This window comes from Peromyscus californicus, unplaced genomic scaffold, assembly GCF_007827085.1.
Source record: "Peromyscus californicus insignis strain IS unplaced genomic scaffold, ASM782708v3 Scaffold_6__1_contigs__length_162567912, whole genome shotgun sequence".
Lineage (NCBI taxonomy): Eukaryota > Metazoa > Chordata > Mammalia > Rodentia > Cricetidae > Peromyscus > Peromyscus californicus.
This window is the reverse complement of record NW_026294584.1, coordinates 87681610-87707306: the sequence shown is the minus strand read 5'-3', so window position 1 is coordinate 87707306 and position 25697 is coordinate 87681610. Positions and strand designations below refer to the sequence as shown.

At 45.5% G+C, this 25697-nt stretch overlaps 1 protein-coding gene and 1 long non-coding RNA gene across 2 annotated transcripts; one reads left to right on the top strand and one right to left on the bottom strand.

The window, feature by feature from the left end:
* Positions 1-263: 263 nt before the first annotated feature.
* LOC128098219 (uncharacterized) lies at positions 264-20937 on the bottom strand. The gene is made up of 3 exons (XR_008214168.1): positions 20826-20937; positions 4055-4627; positions 264-3037 (listed from the first exon to the last, which is right to left on the bottom strand). It is a non-coding gene; the product is annotated as an uncharacterized LOC128098219 (long non-coding RNA).
* Vamp8 (vesicle associated membrane protein 8) lies at positions 20756-25697 on the top strand. Its single transcript, XM_052719043.1, has 3 exons — positions 20756-20994; positions 23083-23241; positions 25287-25697. Exons 1-3 carry the CDS (start codon positions 20992-20994, stop codon positions 25428-25430), a joined length of 306 nt encoding a protein of 101 aa, XP_052575003.1. The 5' UTR covers positions 20756-20991; the 3' UTR covers positions 25431-25697.

Sequence of the window (25697 nt, the reverse complement as noted above, 5' to 3'; positions counted from 1 at the left end):
CTTGCTCTTGTAGAGAGGACTCTCTTTAACTCCAGTTCCTGGGGGATTCCAGGCCTCTGGCCTCTGAGGGCACCTGCAATCATGTGCACATTCCCTCACACAGACCTACACACGTAACTAAAAATAATAAAAATAAATTTCAAAAAATATACATCAATGCTAAACGTGGTGGTGCAAGCCAACACTCAGAAGGTGGAGCCAGGAGTATTGGGAGTTCAAGGTTGTCCTCAGGTATATAGTAAGTTCCAGACCAACCTATATAAAAAGAGAAAACAAAACAAGCAAACAAAAAAAAAAACCCAAAATTATATAACATACACATATATACATGTCTGTTGACTTATTCAAACACAATTAAAGAATTATTACATGTTTAGGTAAATTACATCTGTAACATAATAGGTCACTGGTCTAGCATGTGTGAGGCCTTGTGTTTGATCCAGCAAGTACTACAATCTTTTGTGGAAAATAAGTATATTTCAGACCCAACCATAAGGCCTTTGTAGTGGTGTAAAAGAAGATGGCCCCCAAAGAGAGTGGCACTAATGGGAGATGTGTCCTTGTTGGAGGAAGTGTGTCACTGTGGGGATGGGCTTTGAGGTCTCCTATGCTCAAGCTACACCCAATGAGACAGACCACTTCCTGTTGCCTGCAATCCAAGATGTAGGACACTTAGCTACCTCTTCAGCACCACATCTGCCTGCACACCACCGTGTCCCATCATGATGATAATGGACTGAACCTCTGACCTGTAATTGAGCCACCACAATTAAATGTTGTCCTTTATAAGAGTTGCCATGGTCATGGTGTCTCTTCACAGCAACAGAAACCCTGACTAAGACAGAAGTTGGTACCAGGGACTACGATACTGCTGTGAAAGGCCTGACCATGCTTTTGTTTGGAGGAATTTGGACTTTGGTACTTTGGGTTAGGAAAGCAGTGGAATGCTTTAAGCATTGCTTAATGAGCCATACTACTAGGGGCGTGGAAAACAGTGGTGATAAGAGTGATTTGAGCTGGTCAATGGTGGCACACATTAAAGAATTCCAGAGGCAGGTGGATCTCTGTGAGTTCAAGGCCAGCCTGGTCTCCAAAGGAAGTTCCAGGACAGGCTCCAAAGCTACACAGAGAAACCCTGTCTCAAACAAAACAAAACAAAAGTGATTTGAACTCTGTGTGTGTAGTGGGGAGCAGGTTAAAGAGGTTTCAGAGAAGAATTTTAGTATGTTGCCTAGAGATTGCTCTTGTGATATTTTGGTGAAGAATGTGGCTGCTTTTTGTCCTTGTCCAAAAGGTTTGTCTGAGGTGTTGCCTGTGAGTCAAGATATAAGGACTCTCATCTCCTGCTCTAGTATCATGTCTGCCTGAATGCTACCTTGCTTCTTGCCATGACAATAATGGACTAAACCTCTAAAAATACAAGCCACCCCAATTAAATGTTTCCCTTTTTAAGAGTTGCTGTGGTCGTGGTGTCTCTTCACAGCAATAGAAACCCTAACTAAGACAGTCCTCAAGAGACAGGCCTCCTCAGAACCAAACACTTGGTGGCAGACCTGGTGTGAAAATGAAGACAATCCTTCCTCAGTGCTCAGAGAAGGGATTGGAGAGATGGCTCAGTAATTAAAAGCACTGGCTTCTCTTCCAGAGGACCTGGGTTTGATTCTCAGCACCCATATGGATGCTCACAACCATCTGTAACTACAATTCAAAGGGATCCGATGTCCTGGCCTGTTCAGGCATCAGGCACACACATGATACACACACACATACATGCAGGTAAAACAAAAAAATAAATCTTGTATTTTAAAAAAGTTTTGGCTTGACTTTTGAGCACATATTGAGATATGGAGAGGCCAGGTGACAAGCATAGAGTATGCCTGTAGAACAGATTAATAAGAAACTGGCCTTTGATCTGCTCTGTGGGATCTGGCCAGTGACCCTCTGGCAGTGTCCGTCAGGCCCTGTTTATCTGTTTCGTTGACAAGCTACAATTGTGGGACCTGATAATATCCCACATCAGGGCTGGAGAGATGGCTCAGAGGTTAAGAGCACCGACTGTTCTTCCAGAGGTCCTGAGTTCAATTCCCAGCAACCACATGGTGGCTCACAACCATCTGTAATGAGATCTGGCGCCCTCTTCTGGCCTGCAGGCATACATGCAGACAGAACATTGTATACATAATAAATAAATCTTAAAAAAAAAAAAATCCCACATCAAAGTGATGTATTCTTTTTGACAATTCATTTCCCTACAAATCACACAAAATTGCATTTATAACAAGAATTTATCAGGCTAGGTAGTGGTGACACACACCTTTAATCCCAGCATTCAGGAGGCAGAGGCAGGTGGATCTCTGAGTTCAAGGCCAGTCTGGTTTACAGAGAGAGTTCCAGTACAGCCAGGGCTACACAGAGAAACCCCGACTCAAAAAACAAAAAACAAAAGCATCATTCAGATATTCAGAGCCCTGGCAGCATTTGTCTTGACACTGTGAAGTCACAATGTTTTTCTGTTTTAACTGTTTTTTTTTTTAATTTAGGTATACATATATGTGTGTGTCATGTGTATGCCATGTATGTGCCCACAGAAGCCAGATCAGATCAGATCCCCGGGGGCTAGATTTACAGGGAGTTATCGATGCCCAGTGGAACTGAACTTGGGTTCTGGAAGAGCAGCCACTGCCTTTAACTGCGGAGCCATCTCTACACCCTCACTTTAGCTATTTCTAAAGTCCATTAATCCATTTGTTCACTGCTTTGTGATCCAAACCAAAATGACCTCCTAGTGGTGGACTGCAGGGGTCTATAAAGCAGACGGGTAAGTTCAAGAATAGACTCAGAAACATGCCTTCAAGTCGGAATAACCTGAATCATAGGTGGAATGAACTTTAAATCACCATTCCTGTTTTAATCTTCTTACCTGGATGTTTCCTGTGAGACCTCATCCTTTTGCTTTTGTTAATCCCTGCCCATTCATTACATGCTCATATGAGAAGACTTAGTTCTTCCAGCTTTGAACAAAAACAGCTTTGAGGAACTGCAAAATAGTTACAAGAGAACAATTGCCCAAGATTCAGGGAAAAAAAAAGTTGTTTTTTTTTTAATGGAACAGAGGGTGACTGGAGAGATGGTTCAGGGACTAAGAACACGTGCTGCTCTTAGAAAAGACCACAGTTTGGATCCCAGCATCCATGCCAGGTGGCTCACAGTTTCCTGTGACTCCGGCTCTAGGGGATCTAATGCCTTCTTCTGGCCCCCATAGGTACCTGAACTCATATTTACATACCCACACACAGAGGCACACACATAATTTAATAAATAAACTAAATCTTTAAAAAATGGAACATGTGTAGCAGGGTAAGAGGTCTGCAGAGCAAACACAGTATCTGAGTTTGGATACCTCACACTCATAAAAACCAGGCCTGACTCTGTGCTCCTGGTCCTAAGGGATGGAGACAGAAAGATGATAGCCAGGGCTCACTGAAGCAATCACTAAGCAGTTCATCAAAAGACTCGGTCTCAGAAAGATCAGGTGGAGGCTGGAGAGATGGTGTTCAATGGTTAAGAGCACTTATTACTGTTGCAGAAACCAAGATTTGGTTCCCGGCAACCACGTGATGGTTCACAACCATCTCTAACTTCCTCTTGTGTCCTCCTGAGGCACTGCATGCACATGGTGTACAGACATACATGCAGGTAAAACAAACACATAAAATAAAAATAATAAATGAATAGCATACGCCTATAATTCCAGTACTCAGGAGGCAGAGGCAGGTGGATCTCGGTGAGTTCGAGGCCAGCCTGGACTACAGAGTGAGTTCCAGGACAGGCTCCAAAGCTACACAGAGAAACCCTGTCTTGAAAAAAAATCCAAAAAAAAAAAAAAAAGAAGAAGAAGAAGATACCAGCCATTAACATCTGGGCTACACCCGCATGCACACATGTGTACACACATGCACACACACTGGAACATGTGCATTAGAGCCAATGCCATCACTCTAACTTGGTTATGAGACAACCATTCCTCACTGCTCTGACAAGCTGAAGAAATAACCTGAGGTCGAGAGAAATAGTTGCTTAGCATCCATCAACGGAAGTGACATTACTCTGGCAGCATCCATTCTTGTCTTGTGTTAGAGATGTGTGGCTACATGATGCACTTTATGCTCATGGCTGATGTATCTGAAGTTGGTGTTGAGTTTATACCAGCAGAACAGAAAACGCATTATTTTTGCATTACATTGTGTAGTTAGATTTCTGTTGCTGTGATGAAACACCATGACGAAAAGCACCTCAGGGAGGAAAAGTTGGTGTCAGCTTCCAGTTCCGCATCACAGTCCATCACTGAGTGACATCAGGGTGGGAACACAAGGCAGGAACCTGGAGGCAGAAACTGAAGCAGAGGTCCTGAAGGAGTGCTGCTTACTGACTTGCTAGCTCCTGGCTGGAACTAGCTCCTGCTAGAACGCTGGATCACCTACCCTGGGGTGGCACCACCCACAGTGAACTGGGCCTTCCCACATCAGCCATCCATCAAGAAAAATGCCCCCACAGGCTTGGGCAAATGACTCCAGATGGTGTCGAGTTGACAGAAGAAGCAGCCAGCACCCATTTCTTCTTCTAGCACCTACGTGAATGGAGTAAACTGTCACTGGGCAGCTGATCAGCTAATAGCTCTGCTAGTACTGGCTTATTTTTCTTCCATCAACCCCAAAAGTATATTTCCCACAAAACTCAGTGTTGTTTTATATACAGTTCTCTTACATTTTTGTTAGTTAAACATAGCTACAATCTTATATTAGCTTCTCTATTCAATCTGTTTTGAAATGTTAGTTAAAAGATATGAAGGAAATAGGGTCATGCACATATTTAACTGGATAAGAGGAAAAATCAATTTAATAGCCTTTTTTAATCACTGTAGATTCTTCTCTAGTACCACACCTATCCATACTGTAAAAATGGTTTTATTTATTTATTGTTTGTGTATGGGGGTGTGCTTGTCTGTGTGTGCGCGTGTGAGAGCACTTGTCGAGGCCAGAGGATCACCTTAAGGTGCTGGTCTCCACCTTCCACCCTTAGACGGGTCTCGTTGCTGCAGCGAAAGCCAGGCTGTCTGGTTTGCAAGCATCCTGAGATTCTCCTGCCTCTGTTTCCAGTCTCCTCCTGAGAGCATACTGGGATTACAGCTGCTTGTTCCTTTTCATTCAGCTTTTATGTTGATTCCGCGGAGCCCAGCTTGGGTTATCAGGCTTGCACAGCAAGTGATTTTACCCACCAAGCCGTCCCCCAGCCCTCTTTATTTGTTTTGAACAGCACTGGAGGTTAGGAACCATAGCTTTCTGTGTGCTCAGCAAGCACTCTACCACTGAGCTATATCCTCAGCCTTTTTGAAACTTATTATTTTAAGACAGTGTTTCCATAAATTTCCTAGGCTGGCCTTGAATTCATTCTGTATGCCAGGCAGACACTGAATTTGTGATCCTCCTGCCTTAGTCTTCCAAGTGCTTTGAGGCATATACCACTACACTCAGCAAAGTAAATTGTCTTTGGTACTGAGGGATTCAACCTAGGACATTGCACATAATAGACAAATGCTTTACTAGTGAGTCAAATCCCAGCTCATCAAGGGCATTCATAATTGAAAATGGTATTATTATTATTATTTTTTAAAACAGGATCTCTCTATGTAGCCCTGGCTGTCCTGAAACTTGCTATGTAGACTAGGCTAGCCTCAAATTCACAGAGATCTACCTGCCTCTGAATACTGGAATTAAAACCATGAGCCACCATGTCTGCCAAAAATGGCATTATTAAAAAATTGGGCATGGTTGCATATGGTAATAATCCTTGCACGTGTGAGATAAAGGCAGGGGGTTGTTACAAGTTCCACGAAAGCCAAGTCTACTTATGGAGTTTCAGGATGTCCAGGGCTGCATCATGAAACTCTATCTCGAGAGTCCAAAACCAAGGAAATTAAAATGGTACTTTTTAACAATTCTGAGCTGAGGGCTGGGCACAATGCCACCTGCAGCACTTAGGAAGCAGAGGTAGGCAGATCTCTAGGAATTTGAGGATGATATGGTCTATGTAGCATGTTCGAGGTAACAAGGCTACTTAGTGAGGCTCAAATAAAAAGAGTTGCAAGCTGAGGCTGGGGAGATGACTCAGTGGGAAGCCTGAAGACCTGAGTTTAGAGTCCCTAAACCTGTATAAAACCCAGAAGTATGCATCTGTAATCCCAGTGATTTTAAGGAGAGATGGGAAACACAAACCAGAGAACTCCTGGAAGCTTGCAGGGCCAGCTAATTTATCTGCCTAAGCAACTGTGAAAAGCAAGAGACCCTGTCAAATAAGATGGATATTAAGAACCAACATCTGAGATTGTCCTTTGACCTCCACATGCACACCATAGCATGTGCACCCCCTCTCACACACAAACAGACACAACTACACACCCACATTGTAATCTGGGGAGCTAGGGATGTAGCTCAGTTAGTAGAATGCTTGCTTAATGTGCATGAAACCCTGGGTTTCATGGGAGGTGGAGGCAGGAGAATTAAAAGTTCACAATCATCCTGGGTTACTTAATGAAACAGCCTGGGATATATAGCACCATTTTGAAAATTAATGAGGGCATACAAAGATGGCTCAGTAGTTAAAGAGCACATATTGCTCTCTCAGAGACCCAAAGTTCAATTCCCTGCACCCAAATTGGGCAATTCACAACCACCTATAACTCCAACTCTGATGCTTCTGGTCTCCATGGACATGTGTATTCATGTGCACATATCCACATGCACACACACACAAACACAGACACACACAGATATACACACACACACTAATTAAAAGTAGAATAAAGAGGACTAGGGAGATAGTTCAGCAGTTAAGAGCACTGACTACTCTTCCAGATGGTCAGGGTTGAATTCCCAGCACCCACTTGGAAGCTCACAACCATCTGTAACTCCAGTTCTAGGGGATCCAAGACCTACTTCTGGCCTCTGTAGGCACCAGGCTCACATATGTTGCACAGATATACATTCAGGCAAAACACTCACATGCATTTAAAATTTTAAAATAAATAAAAATAAAATAAAGTATTTTTTAAAAAATCAATATGGTGGCTGGAGATATAGCTTATCAGTTAAGAGTGCTTGCTTCAGCCAGGTGGTAGTGGCACACACCTTTAATCCCAGCACTTGGGAGGCAGAGCCAGGCGGATCTCTGTGAGTCTGAGGCCAGCCTGGTCTACAGAGTGAGATCCAGGACAGACACCAAAACTACACAGAGAAACCCTATCTTGGAAAACCACACCAAAAAAAAAAAAAAAAAAAGAGTGCTTGCTTCTCTTTCAAAGGTCTCAAGTTTGATTCCCAGCACCTACACTGAGTGGTTCACAGCCACTGTTACTCTGGTTCCAGGGTGATCCAATGTGTCTGGCCTCTGAGGGTATCAGGGACACACACACATACACATAATCTAAAAGAAAAGGAAGGAAGGAAGGAAAAAAGAAAGAAGGAAGGAAGGAAGGAAAGAAGGCTGGAAATATGACTTAGTAGTTAGCATTTACTGCTCTACCAAAAGATCATAATTTGGACCCAACACCACAAACACCTGCATCTCCAGCCCAGGCTACTACACCGAGCAAAACTTTCAATCACCATAGATAGAGTGCACAAGATATTCCGAAGAAAAAAAAACAGATTTAAACTATACCTAGCCACAAATTCAGCCCTATAGAAAGCACTAGAAGGAAAAGTCCAACCTAAGAAAGTCAAATGCACCCACGAAAACACAGGCAATAGACAACGCCACAACAGCAAATCCCAAAGAAGGGAAATACACACACACTACCACCAAAAGATAACAGGAATTGCCGGGTGGTGGTGGCGCACGCCTTTAATCCCAGCACTTGGGAGGCAGAGCCAGGCGGATCTCTGTGAGTTCAAGGCCAGCCTGAGCTACAGAGTGAGTTCCAGGAAAGGCGCAAAGCTACACAGAGAAACCCTGTCTCGAAAAACCAAAAAAAAAAAAAAAAAAAAGATAACAGGAATTAACAATCACTGGTCAATAACATCTTTTAATATCAATGGACTTAATTCACCTATAAAAAGACACAGGCTAACAGAATGGATATGAAAACAGGATCCATCCTTCTGCTGCATACAAGAAACACACCTCAACTTCAAAGACAGACACTACTTCAGAGTAAAAGGCTGGGGAAAGATTTTCTAATCAAATGGACTTAAGAAGCAAGCTGGTGTAGCTATCCTAATATCTAACAAAATTGACTTCAAACTAAAATAAATCAAAAGAGATTGAGAAGGACGTTACATATTCATCACAGGAAAATCCACCAAGATGAAGTCTCAATTCTGAACATTTATGCCTCAAATACAAGGGCATCCACATGTATAAAAGAAACAATACTAAAGCTTAAATTGCACATCAAACCCCACACATTAATAGTGGGAGACTTCAATACCCCACTCTCACCAATGGACAGGTCTGCCAGACAGAAACCTAAAAGAGACATGAGGGATCTAACAGATGTTATGAGTCAAATGGACTTAATAGATATCTATAGAACATTCCACCCTAACAAAAGAATATACCTTTTTCTCAGCATCCCATGGAACCTTCTCTAAAATCAACCATATACTCAGTCACAAAGCAAATATCAACAGATACAAAAAAAATTGGAATAACCTCCCATATTTTATTGGACCACCATGGTTTAAAGTTAGATTTCAACACCAACAAAATTATAGAAAGCCTACAATCTCACAGAAACTGAATAATGCTCAACTGAATCACCAATGGCTCAAGGAAGAAATAAAGTAAAAAATTAAAGACTTCCTAGAGATCAATGAAAATGAATATACTACATACCCAAACTTATGGGACACTATGAAAGCAGTGCTAAGAGGAAAATTCATAGCACTAAATGCCCACATAAAGAAGTTGGAGAAATTCTCACACTAGCAACTTAACAGCACACCTGAAAGCTCTAGAACAAAAAGAAGCAAACTCACTCAGGAGGAATAGATGCCAGGAAATAATCACATTGAGGGCTGAAATCAATAAAATAGAAACAAAGAGAACAATACAAAGAATCAATGAAACAAAGAGCTGGTTCTTTGAGAAAATCAACCAGATAGACAAACCCCTATCCAAACTAACCAAAAAGCAGAGAGAGAGAGCATCCAAATTAACAAAATCAGAAATGAAAAGGGAGACATAACAACAGACAATGAGGAAATCCAGAGAATCATCAGGGCATACTTCAAAAACCTGGACTCCACAAAATTGGAAAACCTAAAAGAAATGGACAGTTTTCTCAATAGGTACTACATACCAAAATTAAATAAAGATCAGATAAACAATTTAAATAGACCTATAACCCCTAAGGAAATAGAAACAGTCATTAAAAGTCTCTTAACCAAAACAAACAACAACAACAAAACAACTCAGGACCAGATGGTTTCAGCTCAGAATTCTACCAGAATTTCAAAGAAGAGCTAATTCTAATACTCTTCAAATTGTTCCACACAATAGAAACAGAAGGAACATCATCAAACTCTTTTATATGAGACTACAGTTACCCTGATACCCAAACCACACAAAGATGCAACAAAGAAAGAGAATTACAGACTAATATCCCTCATGAACACTGATGCAAAAATACTCAATAAAATACTGGCAAACCAAATCCATGAACACATCAAAAAACTTATCCATCATGATCAAGTAGGCTTCATCCCAGGGATGCAAGGATGGTTCAACATACGAAAATCTGTCAACGTAATACACCATATAAACAAATTGAAAGAAAAAAGCCACATGATCATCTCATTAGATACTGAAAAAGCCTTTTACAAAATCCAACACTCCTTCATGATAAAGGTCTTGGAGAGACCAGGAATACAAGGAACATATCTAAACATAATAAAGGCAATTTACAGCAAGCCAACAGCCAACATCAAATTAAATGGAGAGAAACCCAAAGCGATTCCACTAAAACCAGGAACAAGACAAGGCTGTCCATTCTCTCCATATCTATTCAATATAGTACTCAAAGTACTAGCTAGAGCAATAAGACAACAAAAGGAGATCAAGGGAATACAAATTGAAAAGGAAGAAGTCAAACTTTCTTGATTTGCAGATGATATGACAGTATACATAAGTGACCCCAAAAATTCTACCAGGGAACTCCTACAGCTAATAAACACCTTCAGTAATGTGGCAGGATACAAAATTAACTCAAAAAAACCAGTGGCTCTCCTACATACAAATGATAAACGGCCCAAGAAAGAAATCAGAGAAACAGACACCTGCATCTTCAGCTCTAAGGGATCTGATGCCCTCTTCTGGTCTCCAAGAGTACACAACCATGCAAAGAAATAAAATCTCACTATGTAGGTATGACCTGCTTGGAATACACTTCATAGTGCAGGCTGTCCTTGAATTCACAGTGACCCACCTGCATCTGCCTCCCAAGTACTGGGATTTAAGTGCCGTCAGTCTTGGCCTTAAAAGTAAATCATTTAAAAATTTTAATAAATAAATGTAAGATTAATAAAACAGACAAAAAATTTCAAGTCAGGCATGTAATCCCAGCACTTGGGAGGTAGAAGCAGGAGGATGAAGAATTCAAGGTCATTCTTAGCTGAGTAGGAAGTTTGGAGCTAGTCTAGGCTACATGTGACATTGTCTCCGAAACAAAACAAAACAAAAACCATAAAATGAATAAATGAACACACAAGTAAATAACTATAGCAAATGTGGGACAGTAAGGCACACGAATGGATACTATTCCACTTTGCTGCCTCTGCCTCCTTCTTCTTTCTATGCTGCCAGCATCACCAATGCGAATGTCAACACGGCAGCGTTATTGTAGCTGTTGTCCTTGAAGTCCCCAGGAGCTCTGAGCCACCCTGAGCACCACGGCTGGCAGATGTAGACATAAAAGCAGGGGTTACTGGGGCCAGATGTGTTTGGCAGCTGGAATCACTAGGTCAATAGTGTTCCTGCTGTTGAGGACATGTCCACTGCTAGGTTATCCTAACAGGCAAGGCAGGTCACATCACTTTGGAAGCTACAGACCTATAAGAGATGGGTCTCTCAATCACTATCAAACTGTGACTCAACAGGCAAAACATCTGTACACAGAAAATAAAAAAAAAAAAACAAACCTGGGGCCCAACGGGAGTTAGTGCAGCTTGGAAAGTTTGTATTGACTCTTCTAGGACCATGCACAATGATGGTTCTGGGTTGTGTAGCTCAGTGGTAAAGTAGTTGCCTAACATGCATGAGGCTCCGAGTTTAAGCTTCAGAAGTACCCACCCACCCAAAGTTAATTCCACCAAGTTTAACCTTCTGGTCTGTTACATACAAGTGGCTCACTCTTGTAATCCCAGGACTTGGCAGGTAGAGGGAGGAGGGTAAGGAGTTCAAGGCCATCCTTGGCTACATATTGAATTGGAGACCAGCCTGGACTATACGAGGCTCTGTCTAAACAGCAAAGGGGGAGGAGGAGGGGGAGGACAAGAACAATCAATAGACTGGGGGGATGGAGAGTGGGGTTGAGTAGAAGTGTGTGCTTAGCAAGCATGAAGTCCTAGTTCAAGCCACAGGACTAAAAATAATAACAATAACTGTGGTGGTTTGGTAAGAATGACCCCCAGAGGTTCATATATGTGGGATGCGTGGTTCCCAGTTGGTGGACTCCTGGGAAGATTAAGAGGTGTGGCCTTATTGGAGGAGGCGAGTTCAAAAGCCCATGCCAGGCTCAGGGTCTCCGCTTGCTACTTGAGAATCTGCATGTAAAGCTCTCACTACCTCTCCAGCACCATGCCTGCCTGTGTGCCACCATGCGGACTCCCCACCATGACGAGGGACTAAGCCTCTGAAGCTGTAAGCAAGCCCCCAATTCAATGCTTTCCTTTGTAAGAGTTGCCATGGTCATGGAGTCTCTTCACAGCGACAGAACACTGACTAAGACAATACAAAGGCTGGGGATGGCTCAGTGACTGCTTCCAAGCCTAATGACCCGATTTGATCCTTGCGACCCACTTAGTGGAAGGAGACAATCAATTCCTGCAAGTTGTCCTCTGATCTCCACTCCAGCACATACACACACACACACACACACACACACACACACACACACACACGCACGCACGCACACGCGCACGCACACACACACGCGCACACACACACACACACACACACACACGAATGTAAAAAAATTAATGGTATGGAAATAATAGGCACCTTCTGTAACCATCTACTTAATAGGAGTGAAGATCTGCTAAAGAGAGACACTTGTGCCCCTCCCTAGGCTATCAGACTATTGGTTCCAAAGAATTACAATTTCTCCAGGATTCCCAAGCTAGAGTAAGGGACAGGCTGAAGTCTGGTGTCAGCCAGGAAGAAGTTGCCTCCCAGGAGAGATTTCACAGAATTCTGACTCCTTATCAGAGGACACCATGGGCCAGACTTGAGTAGAGGCAGTGAGGGGTCCATGATGAGGGGGGCGTGCATACTGACCAGGACTGCTCAGTCTGTATGCTGTCTTGCCCTCTATTGGAATCTGACCCTCAGGGCAGTCAGTGCTCTAAAGGTGGACTTGTGGTCACGGGACCTCTTTATTTGTTCCTCTCTCCGATGTGGACACATTGGATCCATCTCCATTTTTCTGTTTCTGTCACTTGTCTCTTTAATTGGTGTACTGGGGTTGGTGGCCAAGCCTAGCTTTCGGGAGCTTTTAGAGCCCAGGCTTTGCCCCTAAGAACTCTAGTGGTACCACTGTTGTGACGTAGGGAGTCATAAACATTAAATGAATTCTGTGGGAGCACTGGGAAAATGAACTAGGCGTAGAAAATCAAGGAAGTTTCTGTTTGTTTGTTTTGAATTTGGGCTGGTGGTACAGCTCCGCTGCTCAAGTGATTCCCTAATTCACCTTATTCGCTCTAACTTTAACATCCAAAACATTGAATGAGTTGTCTTAAGAGGAAGCTATGTCATATAACACAAAACGAGGACACAGCCCCTGCCATCTGCCAAGGAAAATTAAATCATTAAAACTAATATTTTTTTTTCAGACAGGGCCTCCTGAAGCAGCCCAGGCTAGCCCAGTATTTATTTATCTCTCCACTTGTGGCTTCTGGGAGCTGAGACTGCAAGTGTGCACCACCACTCTTGTGCCAGGCCTTTCTGTCTTTTTAAGTTTGAGATGTGATCTTTCTATGTTGCAGGCTGACTTTAGCCTCGTAAGTAGCTGGGATGGCAGGTGCCACGCCACTACCCACGCCTAGCAATTAAGATGTTTTTAAAGTGGATTTGGGAGATTGCAAAAGGCCTGCGCGCAGACCTGCTAAAAAGTTAAACCACAGAATGTTCCAATAGGCTTGGGTAAACAACTGAAGCCAGTATCTGCTGGCCTTCGACATTTCTCAGCAGGAGTACCCTCAATAACTAACAGGAAGGTTTGCAATTTAGGATGTCTGCCCAAGCAACAACTGCCTCCAAAAGCCACTCTGGAAATCCCCAGTTAAGAGCAAAACAAAAGAAGCCCCTGCCTTTGCCTCATGCACTGTTTTAGGGTGCTCTGGGGCAGTATGTCCAAACAGTTCCCAGATAAATGCTACTTGGCTTCAGTGTTTTGTGAGGTTCTGTGTTTGTCTGTTTTGTTTGTTTTTTGAGATGGTCTCAGTATATAGTCTTGGCTGGCCAGGAGCTTACTATGTAAACCAGGCTGTCCTCAAATTCAGAGATCCATCTTAAAAAAAAATAAAAAATAAAAAAAAATTAAAACTAGTACTGTGTTTCAGAATTTAAATATAAACCAGACAAGGTGCCCCATGATGGTAAACCTAGGACTGGCAAGGTTGAGGCAGGCAGATTATCATAAATTCAAGGCTAAGGGGCTAGAGAGATGACTCAGAGGTTAAGAGCACAGGCTGCTCTTGCAGAGGTCCGGAGTTCAAGTCCCAGCAACTACATGGTTACTCACAACCATCTGTAATGAGATCTGGTGCCCTCTTCTGGCATGCATGCATACATGCAGGCAGAACACTGAATACATAATAAATAAATAAATCTTTAAAAAATAAATAAATAAATTCAAGGCTAACTAAGATTATATAGCCAAATACAGTTTCAAGCAACAATAAATAAAAAGGGGAAGTTTTGGAGAAGCAGAATGTGTATGCAGCTACATGCACGCGTGTGAAAAAGGAAATTGATAGAGATGAGGGAGGAGGAAGCAAATTCAGTCCCGTGGGGAATTCCAGAAATAAAGAAATATGAAAAGAATTTCCACAGGCCCAAGGAATGAAGAAGCCCTTCAGCAGAAATGAGTGTTTGAGGAGGGCATGGGTAGGGCTGAGAAGGCTGCTTCCTGGAAGCTTGGGAAAGTGGGCAGACACCCAGAAAGTCTGCCTTTAACTGGGAGGCAAGGTGAATTTACTCAAGTCTGTTTGGGGGACACAGCAAGTAGTCTCTAAAGGAATGGATGGGACCAGAAAGGTAGGTTTGGAAATGGAGGGAGTTGTCTAGAGCAGAGACCATGTTCTAGCCACTGGGAAGCTGGAGTTGGTCGAAAGAAGGGAGTGAGCATACAAAATGACCAAGAATGAATGAAGAGATGGACAGCCCCAGGCATGGTGCTGGGATCAAACCCAGGACTTGGCTTGGGCTAGAAAAACAGTCACAGAGCTATGCCCAAGCCCTGGCTTCTATGCTTGCTTCATTTTTTTGTTTGTTGGCTTACACTGTAGCCCAGGCTAGCTCTCCTGCCTTACCACTGCCCCCTCCAATGTGGAGGCTTTACAGGCATGTGTCACCACACCCCACACCAGCCGCCTCGTTTTTATTTTGTTTGAATTTCTTCCCAAGATAGTTTTATTTTTAAATATCAGACAAAAAACAAGGCTATCCTACAAAACAACTTGACAAAGGAAGCATGTAAAGCATGAAAGTGGCCCTAAATGTGACAGACCCACCACACATTTCTCCTGAACAACAGGCCTTCCTGAACCGCAATCACACAGGGCATTTAACTTGTCATCCAAAGGAGACTAAGCTCCCTGGCTCTCCCCAAGCCCGGCATCTAGACTGAAGTATGATTGTTTGGTTGAATTTGTTTGTTTTTGAGACCAAGACTTCCTTTTTTTTTTTTTTTTTTGAGACAGGGTTTCTCTGTGTAGCTTTGTGCCTGTCCTGGAACTCACTCTGTAGCCCAGGCTGACCTCGAACTCACAGAGATCCGCCTGCCTCTGCCTCCCGAGTGCTGGGATTAAAAGCGTGTGCCACCACCGTTCGGCAAGACCAAGACTTTCTTACTCTTTAGCCCAGTCTAGCCTGGAACTCATTATGTAGCCCAGGCTGGCCTCCAACTCAAAGTGATCCTGTCCCCTGTTGCTCGACTGCTAGAATTGCATGCATGAACCATCACGTCCACCTTTGTTAAGAGACGAAGTCTTGATATGTAACCCGGCCGGCCTAGAAACAGCTGTCCTCTTAGGCTGTAATACTCCCCTTCCCTATTTTATCACTCCGTTTTCTCCCCTTCCCTCACTTGCTGTTTTTCTCATTTGTTCTGCTTGTTTGTTTTTTGTTTTTTTTTTCTAAAGATTTATTTATTTATTATGTATAGTTTTCCATCTGCACATATCCCTGCAGGCCAGAAGAGGGCACCAGATCTCATTACAGATGGTTGTGAGCCACCATGTGGTTGCTGGGAATTGAACTCAGGACCTTTGGAAGAGCAAGCAGTGCTCTTAACCTCTGAGCCACCTCTCCAGCCCCTGTTCTGCTTGTTTTTAGACAGAGTCTGGCTATAGCTATATAGCTGAGGCTAGCCTTGAACTCCTGATCCTTTTTGCCTCTGCCTCTCCAGTACTAAGAGTACAGGAATTTGCTACCATGCCTGACTTTTTTTTTGTTTTTGTTTGTGAGACTCTGTTAGCCTAGGCTGGCCGCAAGCTCATCGTGTAGCTCAGGCTGGCCTCAAACTCACAGTAAGCCATCCTCCTGCTTGGCCTTCACACACTGGGATCACAGGAGTGAGCCACGTGCTCAGCATAAGAAGTGATTTTGCAAGTAGTCTTCACTCCCCTTCCTGTTTGCAGAACCAGAAACTGAAAGCTCCAGAGGGAAACTGAGGTTTCCCCAGCTGAGTCGGCAGCACAGCCGAGGATCCCAAGTCTTCCGTTCACTAGAGACTGAAACCATCCTTAAACCACGGCTTCCCTAGCCTGACCTACGGCCTACTGCCCTCATTCCTTACAAAGCTGCTGTCACTCAGGGTGAGTTCCCTCTCCCCGGGTATGCATTGGGAGCCTGTAATCCCAGCACCAGTGGGGTGAAGACAGCAGGATCATTCTCAGCTGCCTGGTGAGCTCCAGGCCAGCCAGGCTACCTAAGACCTGGTGTCAGGGAGAAAAAAAATCACACCTTAGCAAGAGGCACAGAAAAGTTACTGAAGCAGAGCATCCTCTTCCTTCTAGAAACAAAAGCCCACAGAAAACTATCTCAACAGGCTATACCCAGTCAGTCCAGAGTCTGGGGAGTTCTATGGGAGGTAAGGGGGGAGGGAGGAACACTTGGACATTTGGCTGTGGTGATGTATTGTGTACCCTAATAAAATTTGCCTGAAGATCAGAGAACAGAACAAGCCACTAGATTAAACACAGAAGCCAGGCAGTGGTAGCACACGCCTTTAATCCCAGCACTAGGGAAGCAGAGATCTGTCTGGATCTCTGTGAGTTCAAAGCCACCCTGGACTACATAAGATTGACTCAGTCTAGGAGAGAAACAGAGGCAGACAGTAGTGGCACACACCTTTAACCCCAGCACATGGGAGTCACACACCTTTAATCCCAGCATTAAGAAGGAAGTGATATGGTTGAGTGGAGAAAATTATATAAGGAAGGCACAAGGAGACAGGAACTGAAGCTTTTTCAGGCTGTGGAGTCCTGGAGGTATGACGTGGCAGTGGCATGTTCCTTTGTCTCTCCGATCTTTTAGCATTTACCCCAATATCTGGCTCTGGGTTTTTTTTTTATTAAAAGACCATTTTTAGGAATTCATGTTACATTTGGCTCACACCTATAATCCCCAAATTTAGGACTCTGAGGAGGGAAGATCACTGTGAGTTTCAGGTCAGCCTGGATGACATATCATATTTCAGGCTACTTGAGTTACATTATGAGACTCCGTCTGAAAATATAAAATAAAATAAAAAATAATAAATCCAAAAGAGAGGACTGGAGAGGTTGCTCATAGTTGAGAGTACAAACTGCCCTAAATTCAGTTGGCCACACCCACATCAGGTGGCTCACAACAGTTCCAGGGATTCCAGCACCTTCTAAGTCTTTAAAAATAATGAAATGAAATGAGACTGAAGGTGTGACTTGACAGTAGGCTCTTACCTAGCATGCACCTGACCCTGGGTTCAAATGACCCTGACTCCAGCACCCACCTCCAAGGAAAAAGGAATGAAGTTTTTATTAGTTGTGCAGTTTAGTTTTTTCAACTAGTTAAATAAAAACTGTAAGAAGCTGGAGGTGTAGCTCAGATGGTCCTCAGCTGGCGCTGCGGGAAGCATTAGATTTGAACCCAGCACCATATGAAAGCAAGCTTGGCGGTACATGTGTATCTTTCTGTTAACTGAATGTATCCAAAAACATCATTTCAACATGCCATCAGTTGGTTGGTTGATTGATGGATTGATTGGTTGATTGATCGATTGAAAACATGGTCTGCCTATGAAGCCTGAGGTAGCCTTGAATGTGATTGTCCCAGCCTCAGATTCCTGAATTCTGGGATTATATGTATGGAACAGCACACCAGGCTATAAAATATTAATGAAATTTATGAAAGTATCATTTTATACTAAGTTTTTGAAACGTGACATGCCTTTTATGGCCTCAGTTCTCACTAGCCATACTGTGAATGCTCAATGGCCACATGTAGTCAATGTTGTATTGGACAGTACAAGTAGGGAACAAGGATTTGGGGGTGGGAGGTCTTGGGACAGAACCTAGGACTCCAAACGTTCTAGGTAAACACTCTGTTGCTGAGAGATCCATCCCCACCTTTTTTTTTTTTTTTTTTTTTAAGACAGAGTCTCTCTATGGAGGTTCTGGAACTCACTTTGTAGACCAGCCAGTTTCAGACTCACTGATATCCTCCTGCCTCTGCTTCCCAAGTGCTGGGATTAAAGGCATTTGCAACCATACTTAGCCTAGGTGGGTTTTATCTTGTAGACACCCCTGCAGTTTAAGATGACTCTTTTAAAATATAATTATATTATATTAAAATATAATTCTTCCTTTTAAAAAATATTTAATTTAATTTAGCTTTTATTATTTTTTGACAATCTCATCACATAGCCCTAGTTGGCCTGGAACTGGATAAGAACACCAGGCTGGCATCAGACTCACAGAGATCCACTTGCTTATTATTATTATTCTTTTTTTTTTTTTTTTTGGTTTTTCGAGACAGGGTTTCTCTGTGTAGCTTTGCGCCTTTCCTGGGACTCACTTGGTAGCCCAGGCTGGCCTCGAACTCACAGAGATCCGCCTGACTCTGCCTCCCGAGTGCTGGGATTAAAGGTGTGCGCCACCACCGCCCGGCTTATTCTTTAATTGTGTATGTCTGTGTGTGTGCGTACTTGTGCACATAAGTATAGGGTCTACTGGGGCCAGAAGAGGGCATGAAATCCCTTGGAGCTAGAGTTACAGGTAACAAGCTGCCTGATATGGGTGCTGGCAATCAAATTTGGGTCCTCTGGAAGAATAGCACATGCTTTTAATGGATGGGCCATCTCTCCAGGCCCCAATCCTTCCTCTGACCACTTGAGTCCTGCCTCTTGATGAGAGATCGCAATACCCTAAAGACCTCATCTAGAACTGACATTCTCCTCACCTCTTGGCCTTTTGGCTAAGATCGGGTGTAGAAATGACATTCTCTGTTGTAATCTCATTCCTGTTTATTCTAGATTTTTCTTTTGCTTTACTGGGAAAGAAAGAGGTTGTGCAATATTCTGGCGTTATGAAGGAGCTGGAGAGATAGCTCAGCAGCTGAGAACAGGCATTACTCTTGTAAGGGATCTTTTTCTGTCCCACCTGCCAGCTCCCGAGTAATGACACAAATACTTATTATCTATGAAAGCGTGGCCTATAGCTTAGGCTTGTTCCTAACTAGCTCTTATAACTTAAATTATCCCATTTATATTAATCTATGTTCTATCACATGGTGTTACCTCTCTTCCATCTTGCACCTCTTGTTTCCTCTCCATGTCTCCTGGCTCTGCTGTGTGCCTAGATTCCTCCTCCTCTTCATCCCCCCCCCCCCCCCCCCCCCCCCCGCTTCGCCCCCAAAGTCCTGCCTACACCTCCCGCCTAGCTATTGGCCAGTCAGCTTTTTATTACAACCATCACAGCAATACCTCTTCACACAGTGTACAAATCCCACAGCATACCCTTGCAGAGAGAGTTCAGTTCCCAGCTCCTACATCAGACAGCTCACAACTGCCTTTAACTCACCAGGGAACCTGACACCTCTGACCTCAGACATACACACACATACACATAATTAGAAATCCTTTAAAAAAAGATCTATTTAAAAAGTGTTACTAGTTGCTTTGATTTAGTTCTGTAAAGCTAACAGTGCAGTGTTTGGGGATGCAGTTCGTCCATGAGTCCCTGAGCATGCCCAAGGGAAAACACAAAAGTTTCTCAAAATGATACAGGGATTCTAAATTTACTAAAGCCTCCCCCCCTCCCCCTTAGGCTCTTATTTGTTGGAGGAGCTAAGATTTCCTCCTTGGCGTTGTTATTTCTTCTGGGGTGGGAAGGAATGTCTGTTCTCTTGGTGCCCTGTTATTGTTCTGTCTTGACAAACTCCATCCGGAGAAGAGCAGATTTTCTCTGGCGGAGAGCCACATGTGGTGGAAAAACCCTTCACCCCGGGCCCCCTCCTAATCCACTGGACAAATCTGTGACAAGTGACCAGGGTCACCAACCCCCATGGTGACCTTTGGAGGGAACTCCAGAAGGGAAGGAGGGGCTGGTGAGTGAGCTATCACTTCCTGATTATCTTCTGTCCTGCGACACTGCTAAGGTGACCTGCCCTGCCCTCCTCCCACTGCCTAAGGTCAGCCTCAGCACCTGAAAAGCCCTGGGAAGAGGAGGACCAAGATTCCCTCAAGGCCAGCTTGGGACTTACCCAGAGATTTTAAAGATTTTAAATATGGGCATGAGTGTGTATGCGCATGTGTGTTCACATACCCACAGAGGCCAGAAGAGGGCACCCAGTCCCCCCAACCACCACCCCTGCCCCCCCCCCCATCTGCAGTTACAGGCATTTGTGAGCTGCAGATGTGGGTGCAGGGAACTGAACTTCCATCCTCTGCAAGAGAAGCGGGTGCTCTTAACTGCTGACCCATCTCTCCAGCCCCGTTTTCTGGAGATTTTAGTGCTTTCTTCTCACCCAGGATGGCCCCGGGGGACAAAGGTCGCCTAGGAGATATCTTCGCCCGGACATTCATTTCTATCTGAACAAGGCTAATTTAAGTCCCTGAAAACTAGAATTACTTCTCTGAAGCATAAAAAGGAGAGGTCACGGGTTTCTGAAAACTTAGGAGGGTTGGTTGATCCTTTCTTTTCACCTTCTGGACGACTTAGACGCTCCCCCCCTGCCCCCCCCCGCCCCCGCCCCCTCCCGCCCCCGCCCCGTCCAGAGTGCTCTGTTGCTTTAAGCTTAAGCTTTTGTTTGGGAGGAGACTGGGAGGGCAGCAGAGAGCGGACGCCTACCTGGAGAAACCTGCAGTTAGGTGTGGCAGGAGCTGGAGAGGCTGGAGTCGCGGGATGGGCAGGAGGCGGGCAGAAAGTTGGAGTAAGCAGGAAGTGAAGCTGTGGCTGCCTTGAGTGGAAACAGACTAGGCGAGTACTGCTTTGAGAGGCCCAAGTGCTCCGAGACATGGTGAGTGGCGTGGGGGACTAGGAAAAGAGAGATTTAGGGGGGCTACGAGAGGGGGATTGGGCCTGGGGGTTGCCTGTGTCCAGATAGGTAAGTTGGCGACAGTCAGAGGGCTGGCCCTATTGGGCCGGCGCTGCCTCTGTCCCTTTACTTTTGACAACTCGTCCACAAATAGCTCTGCGCTCCGGGCCAGGGGTTCCTGACACTTCTCCACCGCCTTCCTCCTGTGACCTCGGAGCTGGATCCGATCAGGGTTTCGGTGGGGGCTGGGGGGGGGCCCGAATTCCAAGCCAAGCTGCTGCGCCGCGCCCTCCCCCTCCTCCGCCTCCTCCAGCTGGGCCTGAGCCCGGTGTTGTGACATTACTGGGCCACAAGTGCCCCTGCTTTTTGGAGCTCAGATTCCAGCCCAGCGGGCTGGAGTGTTCTCCCCCTTAGCCTCGCGCTGTATATATGCAGACACCCAAAGGATCTGCCTGGCCACCAACAGCAGCCCCTTCTCTAGAAACATTAGCAACAGCGCCGGGGTTGGTAAAACAGCCAGGCGTCGGTTCTCCCAGACAATCTAGCTTCAGCCCACACCCGTGGCTGGTACCTGAGGCCCCCTGGGTCACTAAGGGAGGAGGAGTCCATGCCTTTTCCCTCCGAGTTCAAAAGCCTTATCTAGAGGCCTCCTGGATAGAGAGACCGCAGCAGGGAGGACTTTCAGTATCTACATAAGCAGGCGGTGGTGTGTGGCCTACACCAGGCGCTAAAGCAGAAGGTGCGGTCCAACGGCACATGACGCCTTCTGGGGGCCACAGCCACTGAACCGCGGTTACACTGCGCAGCAGGCCGGAACCAGAACAACTCACCAACAGCTGTCTGGAGAGGCACTCGGATTGGGCCAGGCAAGGGTGCTCTGCTGGCCAGCTCTCACACTTTTAGTGAGAACCCACCAGGATGGGAAAGAGGGTGGCGTGGAGACCGGTTAACAGGACTTGTCTGTGCACTGCTGGGGGAAACTGAAAGGCCAGCTGTGTCATCTCCCCGGCCTTTGTGGAGAGTGGAAATAGGGACAGGTGTGTGTTGATTTTCCTTGTCAGGGACCCTGAAAATCCCCCCCCCAAAGAAGGCGGATGACAGTCCAGAATAAAATCTCATCTTCTGGGACTTAAAAACACACTTCTGTGGCAGCCAAAATGGCTTGGCAGGTAAAGGCGCCTGCAGTGCAAGCCTGCCAGCCTGAGTTCAAGATCCCTCCCACTTCCATCCGCAGCCACTGCAGAAGACGATCTGCTGGTGAAAGTTTCCCTCTGACCTCCCCATGAACGCTGTGGTGTGCATGCATATCCCCAGCCCACACCCACTGATAGATAATACACATATATGGCACTTAGGCAGGACTGAGTGTGGCTCAATTGGTAGAATGTTTGCCTGGCATGCGTGACGCTCTGGGTTCCATCCCCAGCAGCTCATAAACCAGGAGTGGTGGGGCACACACCTGTAACCCCAGCACCGGGGAAGGTAGAGACAGGAGGATCAGTTGTTCAAGGTCATCCTGTTTAGGAAGGAAGTTTGAGGCCTTCCTAGGCTCTATGAGACCCTGTCTCAGATAAATAAGTAAATAAATAAAGCTGGTGGGGTGGCTCAGTGGGTAAGTGCTTGCCACGTAAGAACGGAGGTTGGAGTTGGATCCCCAGATCCACATTTAAAAAAAAAAAATCCAGGTGTGGTGGCCACAAGCACTAGGTGTGATGGCTCCCAGCACTGGGATGGTGGAGATAGGCTGATCCCTGGGGCTTGCTGGCTAGCCTAATCTGAGAGCCCCAGGCCAACGGGAGAGACCCAGCCTCTGAGGGGGGAAAAAAAAAAAGCAAGGTGGAAGGCTCCTGTGGAATGACACCTGACCTCTGACAGCTGATCTCTGACCCTCCATGCCAGGTTACACACATGTGCGTGCACGCGCGCACACACCCACCCGTGAACATAGACAAAGAACATTCTCTTTGTAAAGTATTAGAAATGGCTAAAATCTGCTTTAGCTCTTCCAACCTCCTCTAGCCTCTTGGATCCTCGCTGCTTGGTCTAATTAACCCCTGTATTGACATCCAGGAGGAAGCCAGTGGGGGTGCCGGAAATGACCGAGTTAGGAACCTGCAGAGTGAGGTGGAGGGAGTCAAGAATATCATGACCCAGAATGTGGAGAGAATCTTGGCCCGAGGGGAAAACTTGGACCATCTCCGAAACAAGACCGAGGACTTGGAAGCCACGGTGAGATGGGGAGCAGACTGGGATAGACGGAGAGATCTCACCGGGGAGAGTTTGCGGGGGGCTGGAGGGAGCTGTTGAGTCCCCTCTTCTGGTTCCTTGCTACACGGCTGACTGGTGCAGAGCCCAGTGAGTGGGTCCATTTGGGCTTGGTCGGGGGGTCCACCTACAGAGCCTTTCCTGAGATAGCTCAGTCAACTGCTGCATTCTTAGGCTTCTTTGGGCCACGAAGCTGATTCTTCTTTTGAAGCCCTTGACAGTCCTTTGGAGTTGACGTCCCCAAGGCAAACCTCTGAGCACCGGGGAAGCGGTCCTTGGCTTTCAGCATTTTCCACGAGTTATTAGGCTGGGAGTGGGAAAACAGAGTTTTGCTGAGTCTGTTTAAAACACAACTAGGAAGAACAGTGAAATTCTTTGATCCCAGGATCCCTCTGCCTGCCAAAGGCCAGAATAATATCTCCTACACATCTTGCTTAGGCCAGCTGCTCAGGGAGGCAGGAAGTCCGGCATCAGCCAAGGCTGGAGCCTCAGTTTCCACATGCTGTGGAGAACTCTGGCTTTCTGGGCCCCAGGTGTAATCATGGAATCTAGTGTCTCCTGCAGCGTAAGCCGGGTACACAGAGACTTTGTGTCTGTAAGTAAACTTGGGGGAGCAGGAGGCCTTTTCTTACTCTCTCAACGTTCTGTAGTGCCCTGATTCTTCCTCCAGCTTCCACAGTCCCTAGAAGACAAAGTGTCATAGAGCCAGGAGATGTACCCATCTGGAGCACATTCCTGTACCCCTCCGTCTGTGGGTCCGCTCTCCAAAGGCCAGATGGCTCTGCCTACCAAACAAACCTGGATTGTGAGCATATGTAAAACACCCCTCAGTGTGCAGGCCAGTGGGGGGGAGGCAAGAAAAAGAAGGGAGGCTGGATATGGCTCAGGTGGTAGAGTTCTTGACTAGAATTCGTGAAACCCTGGGTTCAGTCCCTGACAACATATAAACAGAGTATTGTGGTACATGCCTATAATCCCAGCTCTTGGAAGGTAGCAGCAAGAGGACCAGAAGTTCAAAGCCAGGCCATCAAGATGGCTCAGGGGGTGAAGGCACTTGCTGCCGAGCCTAAGGACTCGAGTTCCGTACCTGAGATGCACGTGTTTGGTGGAAGGACAGACTTTTAAAAGTTCAAGGTCATCCTTTTCTACATAGGAGTGGAGGCCAGTCTTTGCTATATGAGATCCTGGCTAGAAAGAAGGAAAAAGGAAGGAAGGGAAGTCCTGGCCCCTGCCATGCTCAAAGGGATGCCCACGAGCTCAAGAATTCTAACCCTGAACTTGGCTTACAGCTTGTTGTGGAAAGGGATGTATCGAGGTAGGAGGGTAGTGCACTGTGGCACTCAGCAGGCAGAGATAGACAGATCTCCGAAGTTCCAGGACAGTCAGGGATACATAGTGAGACCCTGTCTCAAAAGTTAAAAACAAAACAAACAGACAGACAAAACCCCAGAGAGATAGCTCCAGGGGTATAGACTCTTATCATCATGCCTGATTCCATGAGTTCAATCCCCAGGACACAGAATGGAAAATGAGTACCGTTCCTGTGAATTGTCCTCTGCCCACCACGTGAGCGGTGTGGTGCATATGTCAACACAGAGACACCAACCAATGTTATAAAAATATTTTAAAAGCCTTTCCATTCCCACAGCTGGACATGGTGGAGTACACCTTTCATCCCAGCACTCGGAGGTGGAGGCAGGCGTATCATTCTGAGTTTGAGGCCAGTCTGGTCTACAAAGCAAGTTCCAGGAAAGTCAGGGCTGTTACACAGAGAAACGTTGTTTCAGCAGAACAAAACAAAAATATCTTTCCATTCCCATTGTAACAGGAAAGATTTATTTGTTTGTTTGTTTATTTTGAGGTAGCTATACCGTAGCTCCAGTCTGTGTTTCAGGTCCTCACTTCAATTTACAATGTAAACATCTACACTATGGCATGTGGGCCTCCACCTGTACTCTCGTTCTGAAGGAAGGACTCACTGGGTCATGACTTCATTTTGTCCCTAACAGTCTGAACACTTCAAGACAACATCGCAGAAGGTGGCCCGGAAGTTCTGGTGGAAGAATGTGAAGATGATTGTCATCATCTGTGTGATTGTCCTTATCATCATCATCCTTATTGTGCTCTTTGCCACGGGCACCATCCCCACTTAGAGCCCCTCTCACCCCCCACTACTCTTCAGGGGTAACCCTCCCTGATGTGTGCCAAGAGGGGCCCTCTCCTGTCCTCCTCCACAGAAATGCTGCTTGGTCCCCGTGAGGGCCTTCTGCGACATCTGCTCCAGAAGCACCTTGATCCCCTGGGAGGAGAGAGCTGGACTGTGGCTGCATCTCAGGGGTCCTGAGAGTGGGTTAGAGAGACCCAGAGGACCCTGCTGGTGGCTGGCGGGCAATAAAGACCTTTCAGTGTCCCTAAGAGTA